This window comes from Erythranthe guttata, chromosome 6, assembly GCF_056151865.1.
Source record: "Erythranthe guttata isolate IM_541 chromosome 6, IM_541, whole genome shotgun sequence".
NCBI lineage: Eukaryota > Viridiplantae > Streptophyta > Magnoliopsida > Lamiales > Phrymaceae > Erythranthe > Erythranthe guttata.
In genome coordinates, this window is record NC_142538.1 from 1,793,269 (window position 1) to 1,814,733 (window position 21,465).

General features: G+C 35.9%; 6 protein-coding genes across 6 annotated transcripts; 1 reads left to right on the plus strand and 5 right to left on the minus strand.

The window, feature by feature from the left end:
- Positions 1-837: 837 nt before the first annotated feature.
- On the minus strand, positions 838-2,097 carry LOC105971665 (carboxylesterase 20). Its single transcript, XM_012996530.2, has one exon. The coding sequence runs from the start codon at positions 1,908-1,910 to the stop codon at positions 933-935; it is 978 nt and encodes a 325-aa protein (XP_012851984.2). The 5' UTR covers positions 1,911-2,097; the 3' UTR covers positions 838-932.
- A 3,193-nt stretch (positions 2,098-5,290) lies between these two features.
- LOC105971664 (carboxylesterase 1) lies at positions 5,291-6,583 on the minus strand. The gene has a single exon (XM_012996529.2). It carries the CDS (start codon positions 6,349-6,351, stop codon positions 5,380-5,382), a length of 972 nt encoding a protein of 323 aa, XP_012851983.1. The 5' UTR covers positions 6,352-6,583; the 3' UTR covers positions 5,291-5,379.
- A 985-nt stretch (positions 6,584-7,568) lies between these two features.
- LOC105971602 (PTI1-like tyrosine-protein kinase At3g15890) lies at positions 7,569-9,189 on the minus strand. The gene is made up of 4 exons (XM_012996455.2): positions 9,070-9,189; positions 8,796-8,940; positions 8,424-8,686; positions 7,569-8,336 (listed from the first exon to the last, which is right to left on the minus strand). Exons 1-4 carry the CDS (start codon positions 9,123-9,125, stop codon positions 7,700-7,702), a joined length of 1,101 nt encoding a protein of 366 aa, XP_012851909.2. The 5' UTR covers positions 9,126-9,189; the 3' UTR covers positions 7,569-7,699.
- Positions 9,190-9,713: 524 nt separating this feature from the next.
- LOC105971667 (ethylene-responsive transcription factor ERN3) lies at positions 9,714-10,604 on the plus strand. The gene has a single exon (XM_012996532.2). The coding sequence runs from the start codon at positions 9,765-9,767 to the stop codon at positions 10,602-10,604; it is 840 nt and encodes a 279-aa protein (XP_012851986.2). The 5' UTR covers positions 9,714-9,764.
- A 471-nt stretch (positions 10,605-11,075) lies between these two features.
- LOC105971941 (transcription factor bHLH36) lies at positions 11,076-12,215 on the minus strand. Its single transcript, XM_012996877.2, has 3 exons — positions 11,818-12,215; positions 11,379-11,717; positions 11,076-11,296 (listed from the first exon to the last, which is right to left on the minus strand). Exons 1-3 carry the CDS (start codon positions 12,112-12,114, stop codon positions 11,219-11,221), a joined length of 714 nt encoding a protein of 237 aa, XP_012852331.2. The 5' UTR covers positions 12,115-12,215; the 3' UTR covers positions 11,076-11,218.
- Positions 12,216-16,390: 4,175 nt separating this feature from the next.
- On the minus strand, positions 16,391-17,414 carry LOC105971601 (transcription factor bHLH36). The gene is made up of 3 exons (XM_012996454.2): positions 17,068-17,414; positions 16,601-16,969; positions 16,391-16,492 (listed from the first exon to the last, which is right to left on the minus strand). Exons 1-3 carry the CDS (start codon positions 17,353-17,355, stop codon positions 16,418-16,420), a joined length of 732 nt encoding a protein of 243 aa, XP_012851908.2. The 5' UTR covers positions 17,356-17,414; the 3' UTR covers positions 16,391-16,417.
- Positions 17,415-21,465: the final 4,051 nt, after the last annotated feature.

The following is a 21,465-nucleotide window of genomic DNA, read 5'->3' on the forward strand; positions in this document are numbered from 1 at the left end:
GACACCTATAGGAACCATAGTAATCCGTAGTCACATACTCTCGTTTTGAACCCTAGTCGCTACTCATTCGTATACTCTCATAATAATTCATAGACACTCGTAGTCATTCGCACTCATCCAATATGAAACCCTAGATCCGCCTCCGCCACCACCACCTTCTCCACCTCCACCTCCGTCTTTTTCCTCTATGTCTCACTTTCCATCTTAATTAGCCTTCCTCTTCTCCAAACCCAACATCAAATTCTAACAAAAAAATTACTGTCGTCATCGAAGAAAACCACCACCGACGCCAGCGACCAAAACCGTTGCCGCCCCCAACGACCAAAACCACCACCGCCCGGCGCGATCAAAACCTCTGCCGCCCCAGCAATCAAAACCACCGCTGCTCGTCGCCCCCTAGCGACCAAAACCACCGCCGCCTGCCACCCCCACACCAAGATCCGATCTAAAAAACTCCTATAACTAATACCTCCAAGTCAAGAAAAATAGAGAAAGAGAGAGATAGAGAGAAAGAGAGGAAGAGTTGGGTGAATGAAGAAACAAAGATAGAAAGCTATGGTGGAGGTGATGAAAAAATAGAGAAAAGACGATGGTGGCGGCGGATGAGAGAGAGAGAGAGAAAAATAGAGACATAAAAAGAGAGAAGAAAAAGTTAATTTTTATTAGGTCTAATAAGAATATTTTTGGGTTTAAAAAAAATAAAAGGATGTTGGTCAAATTTTATTTTCAACTAAGGATTTAATTAAAATATGATATTTAAGGTTTTTCCTTACATCTAATTAAGTTCGGTTTGATGGGTATCTCAAATATTAACCCTTAAAAAAATATATATTTAAATTTGATAAAAGATGAAATATTACACTAGGAAGTTGTTAAAGGTACAACTTATACTTATTAGAATCAATTCAAAGCATAAAAATGGGAAATTAAAATTAAGAATTTAGGACAAATTTCTTTAGGGCAGCATAAAGGACAATAGCTTTAGAATCATCAAAAATCTCACATCCATGAAATCCACCATCGCTAAATTGATCCACCACATCCACTCCCTTATCTTTCAGCATCTTCACCAATTCAATTTGACGGTCCACCAGCGGGTCACCGTCACAGCCGGTCACCAGTAATCTCAACCCTTGATCCTTCACCTTCTCCACCACATCTAATCTAACGGCTCTGATTGGATTGGAGTACTCGTGGTCCTGGTCAACCCCAACCGGCAGCGACAGATCCCACATTATATCCGACAGAAGCGGCGGAAGCACCTTGTCGGCGGCCAGCCTTATCTCCGACGGGGTCCTCTCCACCCCGCCGAAGAACGGCTGGTGCAGTATCAGCCCTTGGATCTTCAGAGGCTTGGGGTGGTCAACGTCAACGCACGTGACCACCTCGCGCAAACCCACGTGGTACGCGATGTTTCCGCCGGCGCTGGTTCCCATCAGAAAACAATTGGAGAAATCGGCGTAGTCAGTCAGCCACTCGTCGCCGGCGGTTCGGATCCAATCCAGGGCTTCCGCGGAGTCGTCGTAGGCGGCGGGGAGGCGGTGTTCCGGGGCGAGACGGTACTCGACGGAGACGACCAACGCCGGGATTTCAGCGGCGAGTCGGGAACAGAAGGCGTGGAATATGGAACTGGCGGCGCTGCATAGGATGAATCCTCCGCCGTGGTAGTAAACCAGGAGGGGCCGTTTGGTCGCCGGAGCGGCGCCGGATTCCGGCGCGGGGAGGTAGAGGCGTGCCCAAGTGTTGTTTTGTTGATTGATGGGAATGTCCTTGATGAGGACCGGAGATTTGGGATCGGAATCGGCGGTGCATGTGGCGAGAAACTCCGGCCGACGAGTGATCGAACCGTCGGAGTTTTGGGTGATTCCCAAGTAGCCATAGGGATCAATATTGGGATCAATTGATGCCATTTTGAGTACTGAAGAAATTTGTGTATGAAATAAATATTTGTTTCATTAGACTAACGTAACGTGCCCTCATTGTTTTATGTTACTTTCTTGCAGTCTAAGTTGAAGTTGAAGCACCAATATTAAACTTTACTTGCTCAAAGTCCAACTTATTATTATTATTTATTTAATTTGTTTTTTTAATAAAGATTATGGGATGAGATGTCAATTAATATACCAACCCACTAATAAGTTTGACTATTTCATTTTCTATGTTATTGGTTTTATTTATTTATATTGTTTAATTAATTAATTTGTGGGCCTGGATATTCTTTGACAAATTGTATATCCAGTTCCTTTAGGGCCCTTTTGCTTTGTTGGAAAAGGCTGGATTGATGGATTAATCCGGCCAGATCACATATTAGGATTATTGGATTCCAGCCCGGTTTTGATTCCAGGCCCGGTCTCTTATCCTGCATTTCGATGATTACTCCATCCCACCTCGGGAGGTCCGATTAGCTAATCCCACATACATCTTGATTGAAACCTTACGTGATATTACCAGGTTGCCCTCTGCAAAATTTAACAATTGCAAAATAACCGGATATAAATAAACTTATTCTCATCAGATGAATTATTGTGACCTAACGACGCAGAAAGATTTCAATTGTTCTTCATTTTATCTCTGCATTTTTTCTCTTCATCGTCTTTAAAATTCCTATTTATCATTTTTTTTCATTTCGATTCTTGTACACACAGTAGTTCACACGTCCGAGCGGCAAATTTTTGCACTCGAGCAGCAACAGATCGTGGCTGGATTGCAGTATTTTCGTGTACGGCTGTTCGAAGGTGAACGGGAGGAATACCCTGGGTTTGAAATAGAAGAACTTCGGCGTCTTCGCGGCGGCGCCGAGGTTGAAACTGGGCACGTTTTCGCGGCGGCGGCGGTGGAGTCGTCTTTTATGTATCCCTTTTCTAATTGAATCTAATAATCTCTCTCTCTCTCTCTCTCTCTCTCTCTAGATCTCTCTCTCTCTCTCTCTCTCTCTCTCTCTCTCTCTCTCTCTCTCTCTCTCTCTCTCTCTCTCTCTCTCTCTCTCTCTCTCTCTCTCTCTCTCTCTCTCTCTCTCTCTCTCTCTCTCTCTCTCTCTCTCTCTCTCTCTCTCTCTCTCTCTCTCTCTCTCTCTCTCTCAGGATTGTCGTTGGCACCATGCCAGTTCTCTCCCGGTCAGCCATAGTCGGTATCTCAAATTATATGTTTCAATATTTATCTATCTTAATTTCACTTTATTTGCTACATTCCTAATTTCACATGATTGATTTTCTATACTCATTCACCCAACATGTTCTAGAACATATCGAGGGTGTTGTATGCATAGTTAGATTGATTATAGGGATTCATGATTAAAATTCTATAAAGGCACTTAAATATTTATTATTTATTATATATTCTGGCATATTTGTAGTTCTCATTTTCCCTTATTCCAACCATTACTCTCTTATATCTAATTTCATACACATGTGGTTGTTTTTGTGTAGAAATTGTATATGTTATAAGAAATCTGATACGAACAGGGGTTTGATGCCGAATTTCGTATCATACTCTTGGGGGTAATAATTTGGATTATTAAAGTTGTATGGACATATTTGTAGGTCTTGTAAGTGATGATTTGGATTATGGTAATATTTGTTTAATAGTTCCTTTTGCACATTAAATTATGTTGATATACTTTTAGAGCTATGATTGTGTTTGAAGTGTAATTCAGCATATGACTTTTTGAATGTTTACAGACTAAAAATTCGTTGAGCAAAGTCACATTGGGGGACAAACTAGTGACGTTGTTAATGTTACCGATGAAGAAATTCTAAGTTGCGGCTTAAATAATCTGTGATCTATTTTTACGTGATTAATTTTTTTCTAGTTATTCCCATAAACGAATGAAATAATAGATTTTTATTATTTTATTTTATACTATTCATTGCAAAATGTTGATCCATGTGTCTCTTTATTTTGTGGAGAACTAAAACATAGCTTAGTGAGCTTGAATTCAGTTTATATGTTTATGATTTTAATAAAATATATTGTAATTTCCTTGTAGATTATGTAAACAATTGTTTGTTCAACTGATGTTCGGAGTGAGTCATCTAATTTCTTTTCTCCTTTTGTAGATTTTTTGTTGGGAGTGATTCTTAGCAAGTAGTCGAACCAGGTAATCGTCAATCATTTTAGTCATTCCCTTCGTAGGTCTTTGTATCATTCCCTTCATAACTGACAATATACTTCCACTAATTTCTTATGTTAACGATTTTCTTTTTAATGTTCTATTGTCAATTACCAACTGCCAATTTCCATGTAAACATTATTCTTTTTTGACAGGTTCTCATCGTAGACAAATAAATTGAATTTCTTATATATAAAAAAAAAGAACTAATAGATTGAACAACAAAGTACTACATATTTCAGCTAATTGCGATGTAAAAAATCGACTAGAAATTCTTCTATGCTTGAATACTTTTTTTTTTTCCTTTCTGATTACTTCCTTTTCCGGTCTTGGTGGACAATAACTAAATGTTTGATGCAATATAAGTTCAATACTGAAAAATTGTTATAAAATTGAGTACGAACACAAAATAGATAGGTTTATAGTCGTTCTTTCTTCATTAACTCAAGCAATTTATTTCCTATTTTTTCCCTTTTTGTAACAGGTGAAGGCCAGTGATCAAGAACTAGCAAAGTTGATTTGAGATGCTATGCTTTGATTTATTCAGGAATTATTTCTTCATACTAAGTTTTTGTTAATACATTTTTTTTTCTTTTCTAGTTAATGTAGTATGAATATTAAAAGATAGTTAATTTTTGTATTGTTTCTTCAATGTGACTCGTATATTAATGATATTTATTTATTTCATATTGTCTTGAAGTTTGATTGTTTATTTTTTGAAATGAGTTATGGATCGATAGCAAAAAAAAAGGAGGAAGAATTCATTCATCTAAATAAGTTGTAGAAACCTATTACAAAACAAAGAACGTGAAATGCATCTTTTAAATATATATTGAGGGCAATTTGGTAACTTCACGCATCAATCCTACCTTGTCTTGCAAACCTAAGATGACGTTGAAATCAGATTTAACTTAATCCCAATATGTTTGTCTGTCAAACCTAAGATGAAATTTAGTCATAAACCACCAATCCCAACAGTGTAATCCAAGGGGGCTAATCCTATCCCACCTAAACCCATCTTGAAAAGCAAAAGGCCCCTTAATGTAGACAATAATGAAGGCCCAAGATCTTATAAAAAAACAAAGGACCAATATTTAGCAATACCAAATTAATTTAAGTTAAAAATGTAGAGCCCATAGGATTGTAATAAGAATTGCAGAGCTAACCGGTAGATAATAAATATTTATGAATAATTATAATTCATTAGGGCAAAGATTTTATTAAATTTTAGATACGATTCGGGCCGGGTTCTAAGCCCAAATTACATAAACCTAATCAGCGATTCTTATGAAACTTTTAATGGCATCAAAGAGCGACCCGGACATATCCGGGTCAAAAACCTCCATTGCATGATACCCATCGCCGAAAAGCTTTGAAGTTTCCACCCCTTCGCCTTCCAGCATCTTCACACAATCCAAACCCGCATCCACCAACGGGTCATCGAAGCAACCCGTAACCAGGACCCGCCACCCCATCCTCTTAATCAGATCCGCATTCTTCGACCCGCCATTCGCCACCGGGTTGCTGTACTCGTGGTCGTGATCAGCGGCCCCCTCCGGCAGGCTGAGATCGAACATCTGATCGATGGCGTACAGCGGCAGCAACGGGTCATTCGCCAGCTTCTCCTCCGACCCGGTCCGTTTTGCCCCGCTGAAATTCGGGTGGTGGAGTATCAGTCCTCTCACTCTCAGGGGATTCAGGTCGCCGGACACGGCGGCGAAACGTAGACCGGCGTGGTATGCCAGGTTGCCGCCGGCGCTGGTCCCGCTTAGGAAACAGTTGCTCAAGTCCGCGTACTTTGTTACCCATTCGTCGTCGGTGTTCTTAACCCAGAAAAAACCGTCGACGGCGTCTTCGTAGGCCGCCGGGAGGCGGTGCTCCGGCGCAAGGCGGTAGTCCAATGAAACAACCATAGCACCGAGTTTTTCAACCAGACCCTTGCAGAAAACATCGTAGACGCTCGTGTCTGCATTGCAGAAGATAAATCCTCCGCCGTGGTAGTAAAAAATCAGCGGCAGCTTGGCGGTGGGAGGTGGCGGAGTAGCGAGATTAGGAATATACAAACGGAGCCAAGTTTTTTTGGTCGGGTCAAGAGTCACGTCCTTGCTGAGAACCGTGGAATTGGGATCCGAATTCGCCGGGTTTCGGAGCTCCGGATCACGTTTGACAGTGCCATCGGGGTTTACTGTGATGTTCAGGAATGGATTGTCGAAAACTGGGCGGACGATTTTCTCCGGCGCCATTGTTCTTGACTGGTGTATTATTGCAATTGAGAAGTGGTGGGAGAGGGAGCTAAAAGTGGGTGACGTGTCTTAATCTGGTTGGATTGAAGCCTAAGACCAAAATTTAAATACCCATAAATTTGAGAAAATTCAGAGTGTTGCGTTGTTATGAAAAGTGATGCACGCAATTGACAATTCCAATTCCAATCACTTGTTTATGATAAGGTTTTAGTGACTTTTCTTTTTTCTTTCTTTCAAACTTTTTCACTAAAATTGTAAAGGTTTGAGGCCGCCTTCACCTCGCAAATTGATTAATCGGCCGACTCGGTCGATTTTTAGAACACTGCTAAATACAAGTCATTGTTGTTCAAATATCCACAAATATGTTGGGGAGTCAGATGCTACACCTAGTTATAATTTACACATGTTGGATTTAAATCGATAATTTGATTAAATAATTATTCACTAAGGACGCATACATATGAGTGTGCGTGTGTGATTATGTGCACATCTACGGTTCGATTCCACCCAGTATAAATAATCAGGTGTAACATCTTCCCATATATGTTGTGTAAGATATTAACAAGAATATTGAGTTTTTTTGGTTAAATTACAGCCACCCCTTGAGGTAAAATCAGATTACGAAATCCCCTCATATTTGCGTAACTACACTCATATTTGCGTAACTACAATCACCCTTTTTAATTATGATCATCTTGGTAAATAATGTGGAGTTAGAATGGGATAAAATAGGTACAAACTAGAGAATATTCCACATAATCTAGAAAATTCCACTAAATTTAACATCGCAATGGTGAATGTGTAAAGAGATTTATAGTTAAAAAGATTAATTATAATTAGCCAAACATTAATTTGTTTTCGGAATTTAACCATCCTACTAAGATGAACGTGTCTTTTAACCTTTTTCTTCTTTTTTTTTTTCTTTTTTTTTTTATAAATGTTAAACTTGTAGGTTTGAAGCGGTCCACTCCTAAAAGCGGCAGCCGGCCCATAAAAGTGGGTGGCCTTTCCCTTTCCCTTTTTTTCCCAAACAATATTATAAATTCTATAATTGACTAAGGTCGGCCACAGTAGACTTTTGAAACAAAAGCCCATTTGATAACTAGAATTCAAGATAATTAATGACAAAGGATTAAAGTAGTAGCATGATTAATGCCATCCAGTGGAAATTTCATAGCCGTCTTGAATGAATACATATCAACAGTCCTTGTGGAATCTTGATCATACTTAATTTTCAATTAATATACTGTTTCATTACAATCTATTACACGAACACTATGAATAATTTCATTGATCACATCTGAAAATTTAAATTACAACACATTTCTCAGACAAACATACTGCAACTCTAAATCTTTTTGTTTCTTGATGTTTTCATGTATTTCTCTATCCCAAATACATCGTAATCCGTTTCATCGCGAACAAAATCTTCGTCGTCGTATTCATCAACCCTATCATTTTTCGCAATCCCGTTAAGCTCGTTCCTCCTCCTTCCAACGCCGCCTTTAAGCCACCCCACCACCTCCACCATGCTCGGCCTATTCTCGGGGTTTCCATCGGTACACCTCATCGCAATCGAAACCACTCTCTTCAACTCACTCCTATCGAAACAACCCTTCAATCTAGGGTCAACAATGTGGTCAAAGTCACCCTTGTGCACGTACGGTGTGGCCCACTGGACTATGTCCCGTCTTACTCCACCAGCCAGCTTCTCCAGCGGCTTTCTACCGCTCGATATTTCTAGAAGCAATATTCCGAAGCTGTACACATCGCAGCTCTCCGATACTTTACCCCACATGGCATATTCCGGCGCTAAATAACCTAGGGTTCCTTTTACCCTAGTTGTCAAATGCGTCACTCCTTCGGGTATTAGTTTCGCAAAACCGAAATCCGCTACTTTGGCTTCGAATTCGGAGTCTAGTAGCACATTGCTTGCTTTTATATCCCTGTGTATTATGTGAGGATTCGCCTCGTGATGCAAGTATCTTGAAAAAGGAAAAAAAAAATTCAGAAAAAAAAAAATGAATTATATATAATGGTTTTATGAGCAAGAATTAAGAGAAAGTACTAACACTAATCCCTCGGCTGAGCCAATTGCGATCTTGATTCTTCGAGGCCAATCCAGTAGGCAATCGGCAGCGAGTTGACCGTGTAAATGAGTGAGTAAGCTGTGATTAGGCATGTAATCGTACACGATTAGCCTCTCATCTCCACCCGCGTAAAATCCCCTTAACCCTAGTAGATTTTTATGCCTAACCCTCCCGAGTATTTCAACCTCAACGGCAAATTCCATCTCCGCTTTTGCGGTCATCGCCTTCAGCCTTTTCACTGCTATCTGCAAGATCATTTTTCGGGTTTCTTTTTTTATTTATTTAATTAGATATATTAATATAAAAGGATGATACGACAAGATTTTATGAGAAAAATAAATATAACAAGATTGCCTCGGCTCCTTTACTTGTTCGACCCCAATATACACTTCCGAATCCACCCTCACCGATCTTGTTGTCGTCGTGAAAGTTGTTAGTTGCATGAACTAGCTCTTTGAGGGTGTAAATATCCCACGGATAATCTCTATTCTTGGTTGAACTAATCAAAGTTTAACATCAAGAAAATCAAGGTAAAAAAAAAAGAAACATAATTAAATTAAATAGAAATTAAGTCACCAACATACATATGTTAACACAAAGATACATACATACATACATACATACATACCTGATCTTAGTTTGTTTTTCAGAGAAGCAAAATAAGCATTTCCAGAAGATTTTCATTTTTCTACCAAACAATTTTTAATCGAAAACTTTTGAAATATTGTATTGTGCAAGAAAGAGGATCAAGGAAAAGAAGATGGTAACAATATTTCGTGTATATCAATGCCAAATGAATGGAGCTTTATGGACAAGGACAAATTGCAACAGTTATCTCTATATAGCTAAATAAAAATTTATTAAAATAAGTTAATAACATATGACAAAGTAATAGTTAATATAATTTAACATATATAACAAAACATTAGGGAAAAATACAAAAAGGAACAAGTCTCTTAGCAGTGAATTGTTCCCTCAGTTTCCCTCTTGTGGACCAAACTGCCCCCCTAAACGACCCTTTCAAACAAATATTATAACAATATAAATTTCAATTGTTTTAGTGTTTTCTTGTAATCAACTAATTAAATTTTCGGATTATTCTATGTTACAATGAACAAGGCCTGCACTTTGTGACATCCCATTATCATCGTACTAATTAATAATTATCACAATGCTCTAATTAATTAACATTTACTAATCCGTCCACTAATCCCGAAGATTGATTGATACCCATTCACCACTATATAACAAAATTATTCCTTCCTTACAAAATTCCGAGGAAATAAAAAGAAAATCAGAACTCACAAAGTATGCACACAGATAATGAAGCAGAGCACACCGGCGGGCGATGAAGGGCGGGTCAGGAGGAAAACTTCGTCGAGGGGCCACCACAAGTTCGTCGGAGTTCGGCAGCGGCCGTCGGGGAGGTGGGTGGCGGAGATCAAAGACTCCCTCCAGAAAGTGAGGCTCTGGCTCGGTACCTTCGACACGGCGGAGGACGCCGCCAGAGCTTACGATAAAGCCGCCCGTCAACTCAGGGGCGCCAACGCCCGAACCAATTTCGAGTTGCCCAAACCCGGACCCGGTTCGACCGTTTTCGAAAACTCCGAACCGTTTCCTTTCGACGAGATGTGCCGGTCGGAGGAACCCGACGGGCTCATAGGCGTTCTCAAGGCCAAACTTTTGAACAAAAAGCGCGGCCACGCTTCTTCTTCTTCTTCAAACCCACTATTTAATTTTAGTCATAATCGTGTTCAAACATACGATCAATGCATTGAAAAAACCGATCGAGAGATGGGTCATGTGGGCTCGAGCCGCCCGAGTTTGGTGTGGCCGGGTGAGCCGGCCCAATTGATCTGGTCACCAGAGACGATCAACCATGGTCAGGAGAATGTAACCATGGTTAATCTGGCATGGCCACAACCGGCAATGGATTTGGGTTACGACTACGAGTGTAACCCACTTAGTGAGGTGGTGGCGCTCAATAATAAAGCAGGGGAAATTAACGTACAAGTCGATGAAGCGCCGACTCCGTGGGTCCCACTTCCGACGTTGGACGACGGTCAATATGGATACTGTGATAATAGTAATTGGACTAGTGGTGCTAATATTTCGTGGGACTCTGAGCTTCACTGTGTTGTACCTTCTGTGCTAGGCCAATAAATTAAACAATTGCATTTAGCTAGGTTGATAATTCCCTACTTAATTTTATTAATTGATTGATGTTATTGTCTCATAAATCAATATTTAATATTTGTAAGACGTTGATTAATTTGTTAGGCTAATTCAATTCTCAGTCCAAAATATCCCATATTGGATATGGGTCTCCAAGGTAAACACTTTTGGGCTCAACATTTGGTGCTTACGTTCTTTACTTAGTGAAATTTATTCTTGTATAATTGCTTGCAAATTATATAAGAGACGTAAACTATAGTAGGCTAACCATGCATCACAATGACAAACTCGACTTATCGACCGTTGGCAACACAACTTGCAATGTTATTAAATAGTCAAATACATTAAGCTAAAAAATGGAATTATCAACCCATGGATATGATTTTTGAAAAACTTCAATATAAATTAGGCCATAATTAACTGCTTTTTTTAGCACTAAATTCTGGTAATGCTGGATGATAACTGATATATCTGCACTCATTATGATGATAAAACCCCGAAAAGTTATACGTACGTAAATTACAAGTACGAAATCAATCTGATTGATTTCGATCAAGAGTACTAATGCTGATCGATATTATAAATTCCTTCGGATCCACAGTTCAATAAAACGCTCGGATTTTATCTTGCAACTTTCTTTGCAGATTCTGAATATCCACACAAGTGTTATAATCAAGGACCTACAAAAATTAAAATTAATAATGAAACCAAGATTCGATAAATTATTCATACATGTATGTAACGAATTAATTTGATATATACCTCGGATTGGATCGTGTAGAGTAACCTTCCATCGAACTTTGTGAAACTACACGAGACGACCGTAAGCCCTTGTTGATGCAGCAGCTGCGTGATTCTTGAAAGGGCAAGAATATCACCACTAGTACTGATCAACACTTCAACTCCAGCTGAACATGTCTGAACTGTAACATTAACATTAACAACAGGCAAAATCTTGCTAGGGTTTCCTTTTTCGGATTCATTTTTAGTACTCCATCTCTTAAGATTCTCTATCTTGATTCCCAGTTCCTTAATATTATTCTGCACATACCTTATATACTTTGCAGCCTCGTCGATTTGATCTGTTGTCGACCGCTTCCCCTTCAAAAAAATTGTACAAATTATCATCTCAATAAAAAATATATATATATTTATATTCTCTTTTTTTTTCTAGGTTTTTAATTGAAATTAATTTATTCACCTTGATATGTTGAGGAGGGAGGACTGAACGAAGAGAAGCATAAAGGGTAGAGATTTCTTGTCTCCTTTGTCTTTCAACTTCTCTATGCAATCTTTTTTTCTTCAACTGATCTTCAATAATATTTTTCTCTAATTTCTTCGGTATTTTTCCGTTTTTGTTATCTCCCAAGTCGATACATTTCGGTGGCGGAATTTGATCGAACCCGACATCGTCCCATATTGTTGCGAGTTCCGGAAAATTGAGGATTCTGAGCTCGTCTTCTTGCTGCAAGAATGAGAAAGAACTAGTACTCTCCATTTAAATTTCTGATCTGAACTTTCAATATAAAAAAAAAATGAAGTATAATTAGAAGGAAAGGTGGGAAGATATGTTAGGTTTCTTGAAAATCTGTTCTGAGATCTTTTAATGGGTACGTACTTAATTTATTAAATGGTAGGGTTTCTTGAAAATCTGTTGGTCTAATATAATTAATTAGAAAGTAATCCAATATTATATATTTAATTATATTGATGTGTCACTGTTGATTTGGCAACTATACTCGTGTGTATTAAAAAAAAATGTGAATCTGGCAGGATGTCAAATTCACATTTGGTGGACCAGCTTCTTTAATTGTTATAAGTTTCTTTTAGATATATATTTGAATATAATACCTGTATATTAATAATTGTAGACAGCTTGACCCTAATCATTCAGTAATTAAGCTTAAAGTTGTCATATATTAATATTCTGTTAAATAAATATTACATCAATTGGTATTTGTCTAATTTCAATAATAATATGATCAATTGGTTATAGATTTATTTTAACAACAACAATAATAATAATATAGTTGTTATTTTAAATTGATTTTTATTTTTGACCACTATGTCCAAATATGAATAATTGAAATAATATAATAATGTATTGTTTTCCCTAGTTAGTACATATGTGCTCCACATAAACATTCATCAGTAATTGGTCAAATAATTCTATCTTCAACTTTGCATGGGCCATAAGCTATAAATACATATAACTCTCTCTCTCTCTCTCTCTCTCTCTCTCTCTCTCTCTCTCTCTCTCTCTCTCTCACACACACACACACACACACACACACACACACACACACACACACACACACACACACACACATATAATATATATTATAGGTATCCATGATTTGTGGAGCAGTTGGCTAAAGACACCACTTATGAGATTTTGAAGATATGCAACATTTCCTGTCTAGATAATGTCTCATGCGTTGGCATTGTTGCTAAGCCAGGTGTATTTTTTAATTGCTTATAATAAAAAATCATATTTTATATTTTTATTTGCATATATAAACTCACCTATATATGCGTTGGTATTTTTTTTAATGTTGTATCTAATTAAATTGGGTGTGCCTCTTGTGTAGTTGTAATGTTTATTTGTGACCTTTTAATCCACTATACCCAAGTTAAAGCACATACTAATTATTTCTTGATCATATTGTAGTACATTATATTATGAATCACTTATTGTTTTCCAGCAAATGTGGAGACTTATCCACGTGTACAAAAACAGAATAATGATCATTAATATATTAAAATAAAATTTAATTCATATAAAACAACCCATGTATGTATATATCTTCTTCATTAGGTAAGATAATATATAAAATACATTGAAATCCCACATAATTAATAGCTTATGAAGATTTGAAGATCGTATGAGCTGGTTTTGTGGACTGCCTTTATTCTTATCCTCATAATTTAATCCTACATAATCTGATTGCTAATCATGCTTTACTGCAAATTAAACACACACCATTCATTCAATATATATAATATTTGAAAAGAATTGGAATTAACATAAATTAGAATAATTCTAAAGAAGGTGACAGTGTAATTTATCGATCATACGGGACTAACCGATTGTCTACACTCGATTCCCAACTTTATGCTCCAATATCACTCAAACATGCATGTCCTTGAATCGACCTACATTGTTGAATCGGAATTGCATGCATGCGCGTATGTTCGATACTAAAATTCTTCAACAATATATTGAATACTTGAATGAAACATCTAGTAACAAATATATATATATATACTTGCACCAACTCCTTTATCGATTTCCAGCTCATCTCAATCATTCAAGCTAGCTCGAATTTAATTCTAGTTTACTAATATGATAACAAATTAATCACGCATAACATAATGCACACAAGTTGGTTTCGTTACATAGTTAAAATTTATCAATGATCAGCGGCTGGAGACATATATTATATCTGATCAAATATTCAGATCATTGTTTATAATGCACACGCACGCACACAAATAATTCCTTCATGTACATATATCTCTATGTCTGGTTGTTAGGCTGCATATAAGGATAAAAAAATGCACATTAATTAAAAGGCAAATGGATAATTAATTAAAACTTCTCTCTTCCGTGGAGTTCATAATGCTTCCATTTGGTCAGTTGCTGCTTGTAGTTGGTACTGACTGGTAGTTGGAGGATTCAATTTGTCATTTGTGCTCTTTTATTTTTATTTGAATAAATTTCACTTTTCCCCCTATACTTTAGTTTGCTATCACTTTGCTCCCTTATACTTTCAATTGCATCGATTTTCTCCTTGTACTTGAAAAAATGTCCCAGTGTGGCCCTCGCTGCTAGTTGTCGGACACTTAACCTTAACACCGTTTGACCTAAGTTCTGAAATTACAAAAACGCCACCTCTCCCACTTTGAATATTATAAAAAAAAATAATAATAATAAAAAATTCAAGACAACAAGAAAACATAGTTCACGACGCCAACCACAATTTTTTTTTTTAATTTATTTAATAATTATTTAAACTGGAACGGATGGCTCTTTTGTAATTTTCAGACTGAAATCAAACGGTGCTAATGTCAAATGTCTAAAAACTAATTGCAAAGGTACATTGAGACAATTGTTCGAGTACGAAAGTAAAATGAGGTAAAGTGATATTGAGCCAAAATATAACGTGAGAAAGTTGAATTTACCATTTTTATTTTGTATGATTCTTTTTAAAAAAATGAGTTAAACCAACCAAAGTCACATATTGCGGAAAATACGAATCTTATATAATATCCCGCATATTATACAAAATATGTAACTGGACAAATCATGCACAACGACATATGTCGACCTAAAAAGTATTGGCATAGAAAGAAAAATATCATACTCGATCGTCACACTTGCATGAACATACACTGCCTACTTGACATGGCTTCATTCTGCGCCAAGTACTTCAAATTAATGTGACAATTATTTTAATTTTTTGGTTTACAAGTAGGATGGAAATTAATATAATATTTAAACATGTGGCCGATTCAGGGATAAGTCCAATATCTTTGGATTTCTTGCAGCAATGATGGTCCATAAATTGAATGAGAAAGATATACTTGTCGAGTTGTAATTTCTGAGATAGAAATACTCGGTAGTAACAGCTCTTAAATAAAATAGGGTTAATTTCAATTGCTACCGTTAACTAAATGAAAACCTTCACTTACATCCTTATTGCTATTAAAATCTTCAATTAATTACCTCCCTAGATTATATGTTATATGAACTATATCCTTTTCGTCTTAGTTTTTTTAAGACAAGTCTCCCTGATTCATTATTTTACAACCTTGAATCTTTTTAATTTCATCATAAAAAATATTATAGTATTTATAATTGATATTCATTGTGTTTTTTTTTTTTTTTGTTTTATGTTTACTTGTATTAAACTTTGGAATCATATTTTTCATATAACTTATTCTAAACATAAATAGAATATAGGGTAAAAATAAAAAAAAAATAAAAAATTGTGGCTAGCATCGTGGACTATGCTTTCTCATTTTCTTGAATGATTTATTTATTTATTTAATAATTATTTAAACTATGAGGGATGGTTATTTTGTAATTTTCAGACTTAGATCAACCGGTGTTAATGTCAAAGGTCTGAAAATTAACGGCAAGGGCCACATTGAAACAGTTTTCCAAGTAATGGAGGCAAATCGATGCAAATGATAGTAGAAGGGGTAAAGTGATATTACACCAAAGTACAAAGAAAAAGTGAAATTTAACCTTAAATACATTTTGACTAAATAAATCTAATAATTAAAACTACTAAATGAAATATTTAATAATTCATTTAATTTCATGGAAGTTTCTTAGATGCTATATATAGTACAGGGTGTGACGTGCCTAATCTTAAGAATTTTTGTTGCGTATGAAAAATCTTAATAATTGAACAATTGGGGAATTATTACCAATAAAAGAACAATAACTGATTTTGATGACGTGGAGAAAGATGGTACACAAAGATTTGGCAGAGTGGTTTTTACTTTTGAAAATACAAAATCAAAAGTCAAAGGATGCTGACGTGGCATTAATTACAAAAAATATTTATTTCCTCTTTCGTTTTCCTTGCTCACTTTTTCAGCTTCTTCATCACTCTCCATCCACCACCACCACCACCACTGCCCCGCCGGCGCCGCACATCGCTAAACCACCACCACACAAATTCACAAGCAGCAGCAAAATACAATTGAAAAAAAAAATCAAATTAAAAATTCAAGATCAATTCAATTTAACTTCTCTTGATTATATATATCCTGACAGATATATATAATTAAACACGTTTCATCACATTGACTAGTTCCTCTTCAAGCTGGGCTAGATCAATATTGCTTGTGAAATCATTTTCCTGCAATTGCAAAAATTATAAAATCATATAAATATATATTTTAAAGAATATATATATAATATCAAAACCCTTGTTCTAATTAAATTAATATGCAAATTAAACAATCACCTCAATCTGAATTTTATGGAGGAACAGATTATCCACTCTAGTAGAAACACAGCTGATTACATTCAAACCTCTCTTAAGCAATTTGTCGAACACCTTCGATGTCGAAAAACTCCCGTTGTTATCGATACTACTACTGCTGATTAAAATCTCATTAATTCCACCACCATTGCAAACATTTATCTCCACACAGTAATTAGGCGAAGAATTTGCAGCTTCAATGATAACACGATCTTCTGATCTTGTTTCTGATACATTATTCGTCAATTTATTCAACTTCTCTCTCTTTATTCGCATTTCTTCGATTTTATTTTGCATATGTTTTATGTAAATCACAGCCTGGTGCATGTGATCTGATACTGCTCTCTTTCCCTAAGAAAAAAAAAACACACAAATGCTACATCTTAATAAGTATAACTTTTTAAATATTCAAAATTAAAAAAAAGAAGGTAATTAATTAAATAAATAACCTTGACGTATTCGAGAGGAAGAAGGGATCGAAGGGAAGAGTAAAGGAGAGACATTTCTTGCCTACGCTGCCTTTCGATATCTCTATGCGCACTTTTCTTCGACTCAACGCTAATGCTGGTGCCGCCATTGTTGTTTTCTTGAACTGCAGCGGTGGTGTTTACTTCAGTACTGCCGTAGTCTGCAAGCAGCTCTTCGAGGATTTTATCTTGCTCGTCGGAAATTACTATTGTAGGCTCCTCATTAGTAAATAATACCACCCCGCCATTATCGTTTTGTAAATGAAACATCTCTACTGCTGTATATATATATACTAAAACCAGATCCAAAAATTAAAAACAAAAAATAAATAAAAGAAGCTTAGAGATAGATCAAGGTCCTTAATTAAGCTTCTTTGATGTTTTCAAGTAAACGGGGATATATATTTTTGTGCGTGTTTTTATATGTTGCGAATGAAACCCTAGCCATTGAATTATTTGAAGAAGCTTTTTCTTTTTCTTGAAAAGTGGTTTATGCAGAATTGAAGGTAGTGAGATTCATATATAGATAAAGAGTGAAACCCCAGCCATTAAACCAACAGTGAAAACAATTTATGTCCCAGTAGGGCACATTTTTTATATAATATATTTTAATCCAAATGGAGATATAAAATTGTTTTTTATATTGAATTATTATTTAGGAGAGTCCGAATATTCTGCTTTGGAAAAATAGGGATAAATTGATTTGAATTTACTCATACACATACAATAACTTTGGAGAACATTTTAAAATTTATTGAGTAATATATAATTTGGTGTAGTCACAAAATTATATTGTCGGATGTTAATGAACTTTTCAAGAATTGGCTTTTGATTTATTGCATCTATATATATGACATTATTTTTCAAAAAAATATTTTCATAAAATAATAGTCACAATACTGTATTTTATTTATTTATTATTATTAAACTTATTATATGGGTTCAAGGGGTCTTATTAAACTTGTAATACAGTCTTATTCGTGAGAGCTAGAAAATAATTTATAATTTTTGGGGGGTAAAAGTGGATGAATATTTTTATTTTATTTTCAAACATAGAGGTTAATTACAGCTAGCGTGTATGATTAGGACACTAAAGATTTAATTAGATATTGATGAAAAGTAACAAATGGCATTTTTCTATGCTCATTTCTACCATACCACTATTATGACAGTTACGTTTCATTTGTTTATTTGTTAATAATCCAATTATCCAAGGATTAAAACTTAAAGCACGTTGTTTCCGAGCAAACCATGCGCTAATTAATCTCTTTAACAACGTGGTTTTAGTCAATGGTTTTAGTCATTTTCCACTTATAACTAAGCTCTCAGATTAACTATCCAATCAATATAACTAAGCTCTCAGATTAAATATAATGATTAAACTGTCAGTCTAATTAAATTATCTTTTTTTTGTGTGTGTGGGTGTACTTTTTGGTGTATATATGTCTGATCCGACCGGATTGAATGTTATTACAAAATCTATTTGTAATTCTTTTGGGTTTTGAGCTCTAGAGCTTGTATGTGTTTGAGGATGGCTGATTGCAGCAGTGCATAGGATAACCCCGACTCATGTCGGCTACGAGCGGGTTCGATCGGCAATTCTTGGCTCGGTTGAATGATTGAATCCTCGAATCTATCTCGTCTAGGACATGTTCATCGTTTAACCTGCAAAAGGACCGGGAGAGGTGCTCCCGGCGTTAGCACTCCGAAGCTTAAGTCAGAACACCTCTCAGATTCATAATATATTCGATGTAATTTAAAGAGATAAAGAGAGAGAGAGAAAGAGCATTGATTTCGTTATATCGTTTCTATAGTCGTGGTTCTGTGTCCTGAAGAAGATGATATATGCTTCTATTTATAGTAAAGATATTTTTGTGGATTCCAACGGGTTTATTCATTTTACTTAATAAAGTGACTTCAAGTCCAAGCCTTAGTGATTAAGTAATGAGGTGGCACTTTCCACTTCCTACTCGTCAGCTATTACTTGTCGCTCGTCGTTCGCCTTGCTCGTCGGTCGCCTGCTCACCTTGCTCGCCGCTCGCCTGCTCGCCGCCTATTGTCTCCTCGCGCTTATTTTCTCATCACCTATACCATGTGGCTTTATTTCCTCTTTGTACATGGGCCCAATTCGATTGGGCATGGGCCAATTCAATTGGGCCTTGACTTGTTGGGTCGTGCTAAATCTGACCGAATCAACTAGTCCCCCACTCCAAGTTGAACGTAAGAATATGAATAGGTCGGCTTGGAGTATGTGAAATTTTCTTAACCCACCGACTACGTTTTTTGCAATTTTTCTTGGTGTTTAATTAGTTCTATCAATATCTAATTTATCGCTTACACTTCTGAGTATGATGATTTTCGTATTGAGTGCACCCTGCCATCTCGTTATATGCCTCATAAGAATTTTACCTTCTCGTTTTTTTCTTTATTTCATGTTTACTTTGATACATTCCGATCTATAATGTTCTTTCAATCAAGCTCGTGGTCGTTATGGCGAAGTATGAAAAACCCATGTTTCCAAATACTTTAATAGATTTTATGTTAATGAGCTCGAGCTCGCTATCCGAACACTCGGGTAGATTCTCTATTTATCGAGCTCGAGCTCGCTACCAAAATACTCGGATAGATTCTCTATATAACGAGCTCGTGCTCGATGCCCGAATACTCGGATAATTTCTCTATCTTATGAGCGCGTGCTCGCTACCCGAACACTCGGATGATTTCTGTGTGTTCGTATGTAAGCGTGGTGTAAAAGGAAGAAATGGAAAACGACTTTAAGCAAACAAAAAGAAGAAGAAAAGGATCTAATCAAACAAAAAAGTAACTGTGCATAGATATAAAAATGTGGGGTGTACGACTTTTAATTACTCACATTTTCCATTCCCCTAATTTGCTTATAATAAATCATTATGGTAAGAAAATGAATAAGTGTCGTCATCAAATATATGTAATATATAAAATATGAAACAAAATTATGTACGGCCGGCAACCGTGCCGTGTGAGCCGAGTTTATGTTGGTTCACTCTCATATACCATCAGACATCGTGATTATAGGCTCAAACTCAGCTCATGTATTTTTTTGCGCTTTGGAATAAACCGAGTTTAATAAAATGGCTCAAACTCGACCAAACTCACTAAAGATATGCTCCGCTCACAAATAATCGTGCTGAGCCATCGGACTTTGGTTAGGCCCGCTCAATTCCCGATTCTAACTGTCAGTAATCACATTAATTAAATACAAGTTACAAATTTAATCATAGGTTTACACCGCCCTATACCTCGTAGGAGAAAACCTATTTCCAAATAACATGTTATATATATATACCAATTGGCATATATACTACATCCAATATGGTACTATCATTGTTTTTCAATATTATTCAATTGTACAACCTCTTTTTTTTATTAATCAATTTCAACTGTACTACCTAATACAATAAAAAGTTTAATGTAAGATGAAAGTGGTGTGTAATGTATTATTGTAATTAATTGCCAAATGAGGTTAAAGAGTCCCAATTCCCAAGTAGGGGGGGGGCCCACGCTATGAGTTAATTATAGAAATTTGAAATCTTTATATCGTCACAATTAAATAATAAAAAAAACACTTGAAAAACATGTGATACATAAACACAGTGACAGAATTATAGGCATAGGGTTTGACTGCTAAGATATTTCAAAGAAAGGTTAAATAGAGTTTCCACCCCTAAAGTATGATGGTGGTAACATTTAGCCCCTTGTGTATTAAATTTTACCACTTTCTTCCTCTGTTAGTAAACTTAGCTGTGAAAGGCTGATTTAGATGACATGGCAATATTCTATTGCTGGAAAGAAGTAGTTGTACTTTGATCCCAATAATACCCTTTATATGCATACACAATCCACCTTCAAAATTCTGAAATTTAATTAAGCAAGAACATATAATCCATCTCAAGTTTAACATTATTCAGGTTTTGGCGAATGTTCTGTCTTACGTCATGAATTTGTGATAAGCTGTTAAGATTGTATCAATTAATTATGTAATTTTTGTTGTATTTTCTATTAATATGAAGAAAAAAAAATTGTTGTATTTTATTTATCAATTAATTACATATTTTTTGTTGTATTTTTATTAATATGAAAATATTCTTTTTTGTTAGTTTTTTTTAACGAATTCGTGTTTGTTAAATTTTTCACTCTTTCCGTCAGACATAATTTGAGATTTGACGGTTACAGTAAAAAGATTTGACTCTTATGCCGAAAAGATTTGAAAATAACTCCCAAAATGAATCGATCGTTGCCTGATTCTTCAAAATGAACAGTACACATAAAGGGTTTTATTGGGATAAAAAATGCAACTAATCATTTTCCGAAAAGAATATTACCAAATCAGCAAATCTCTAA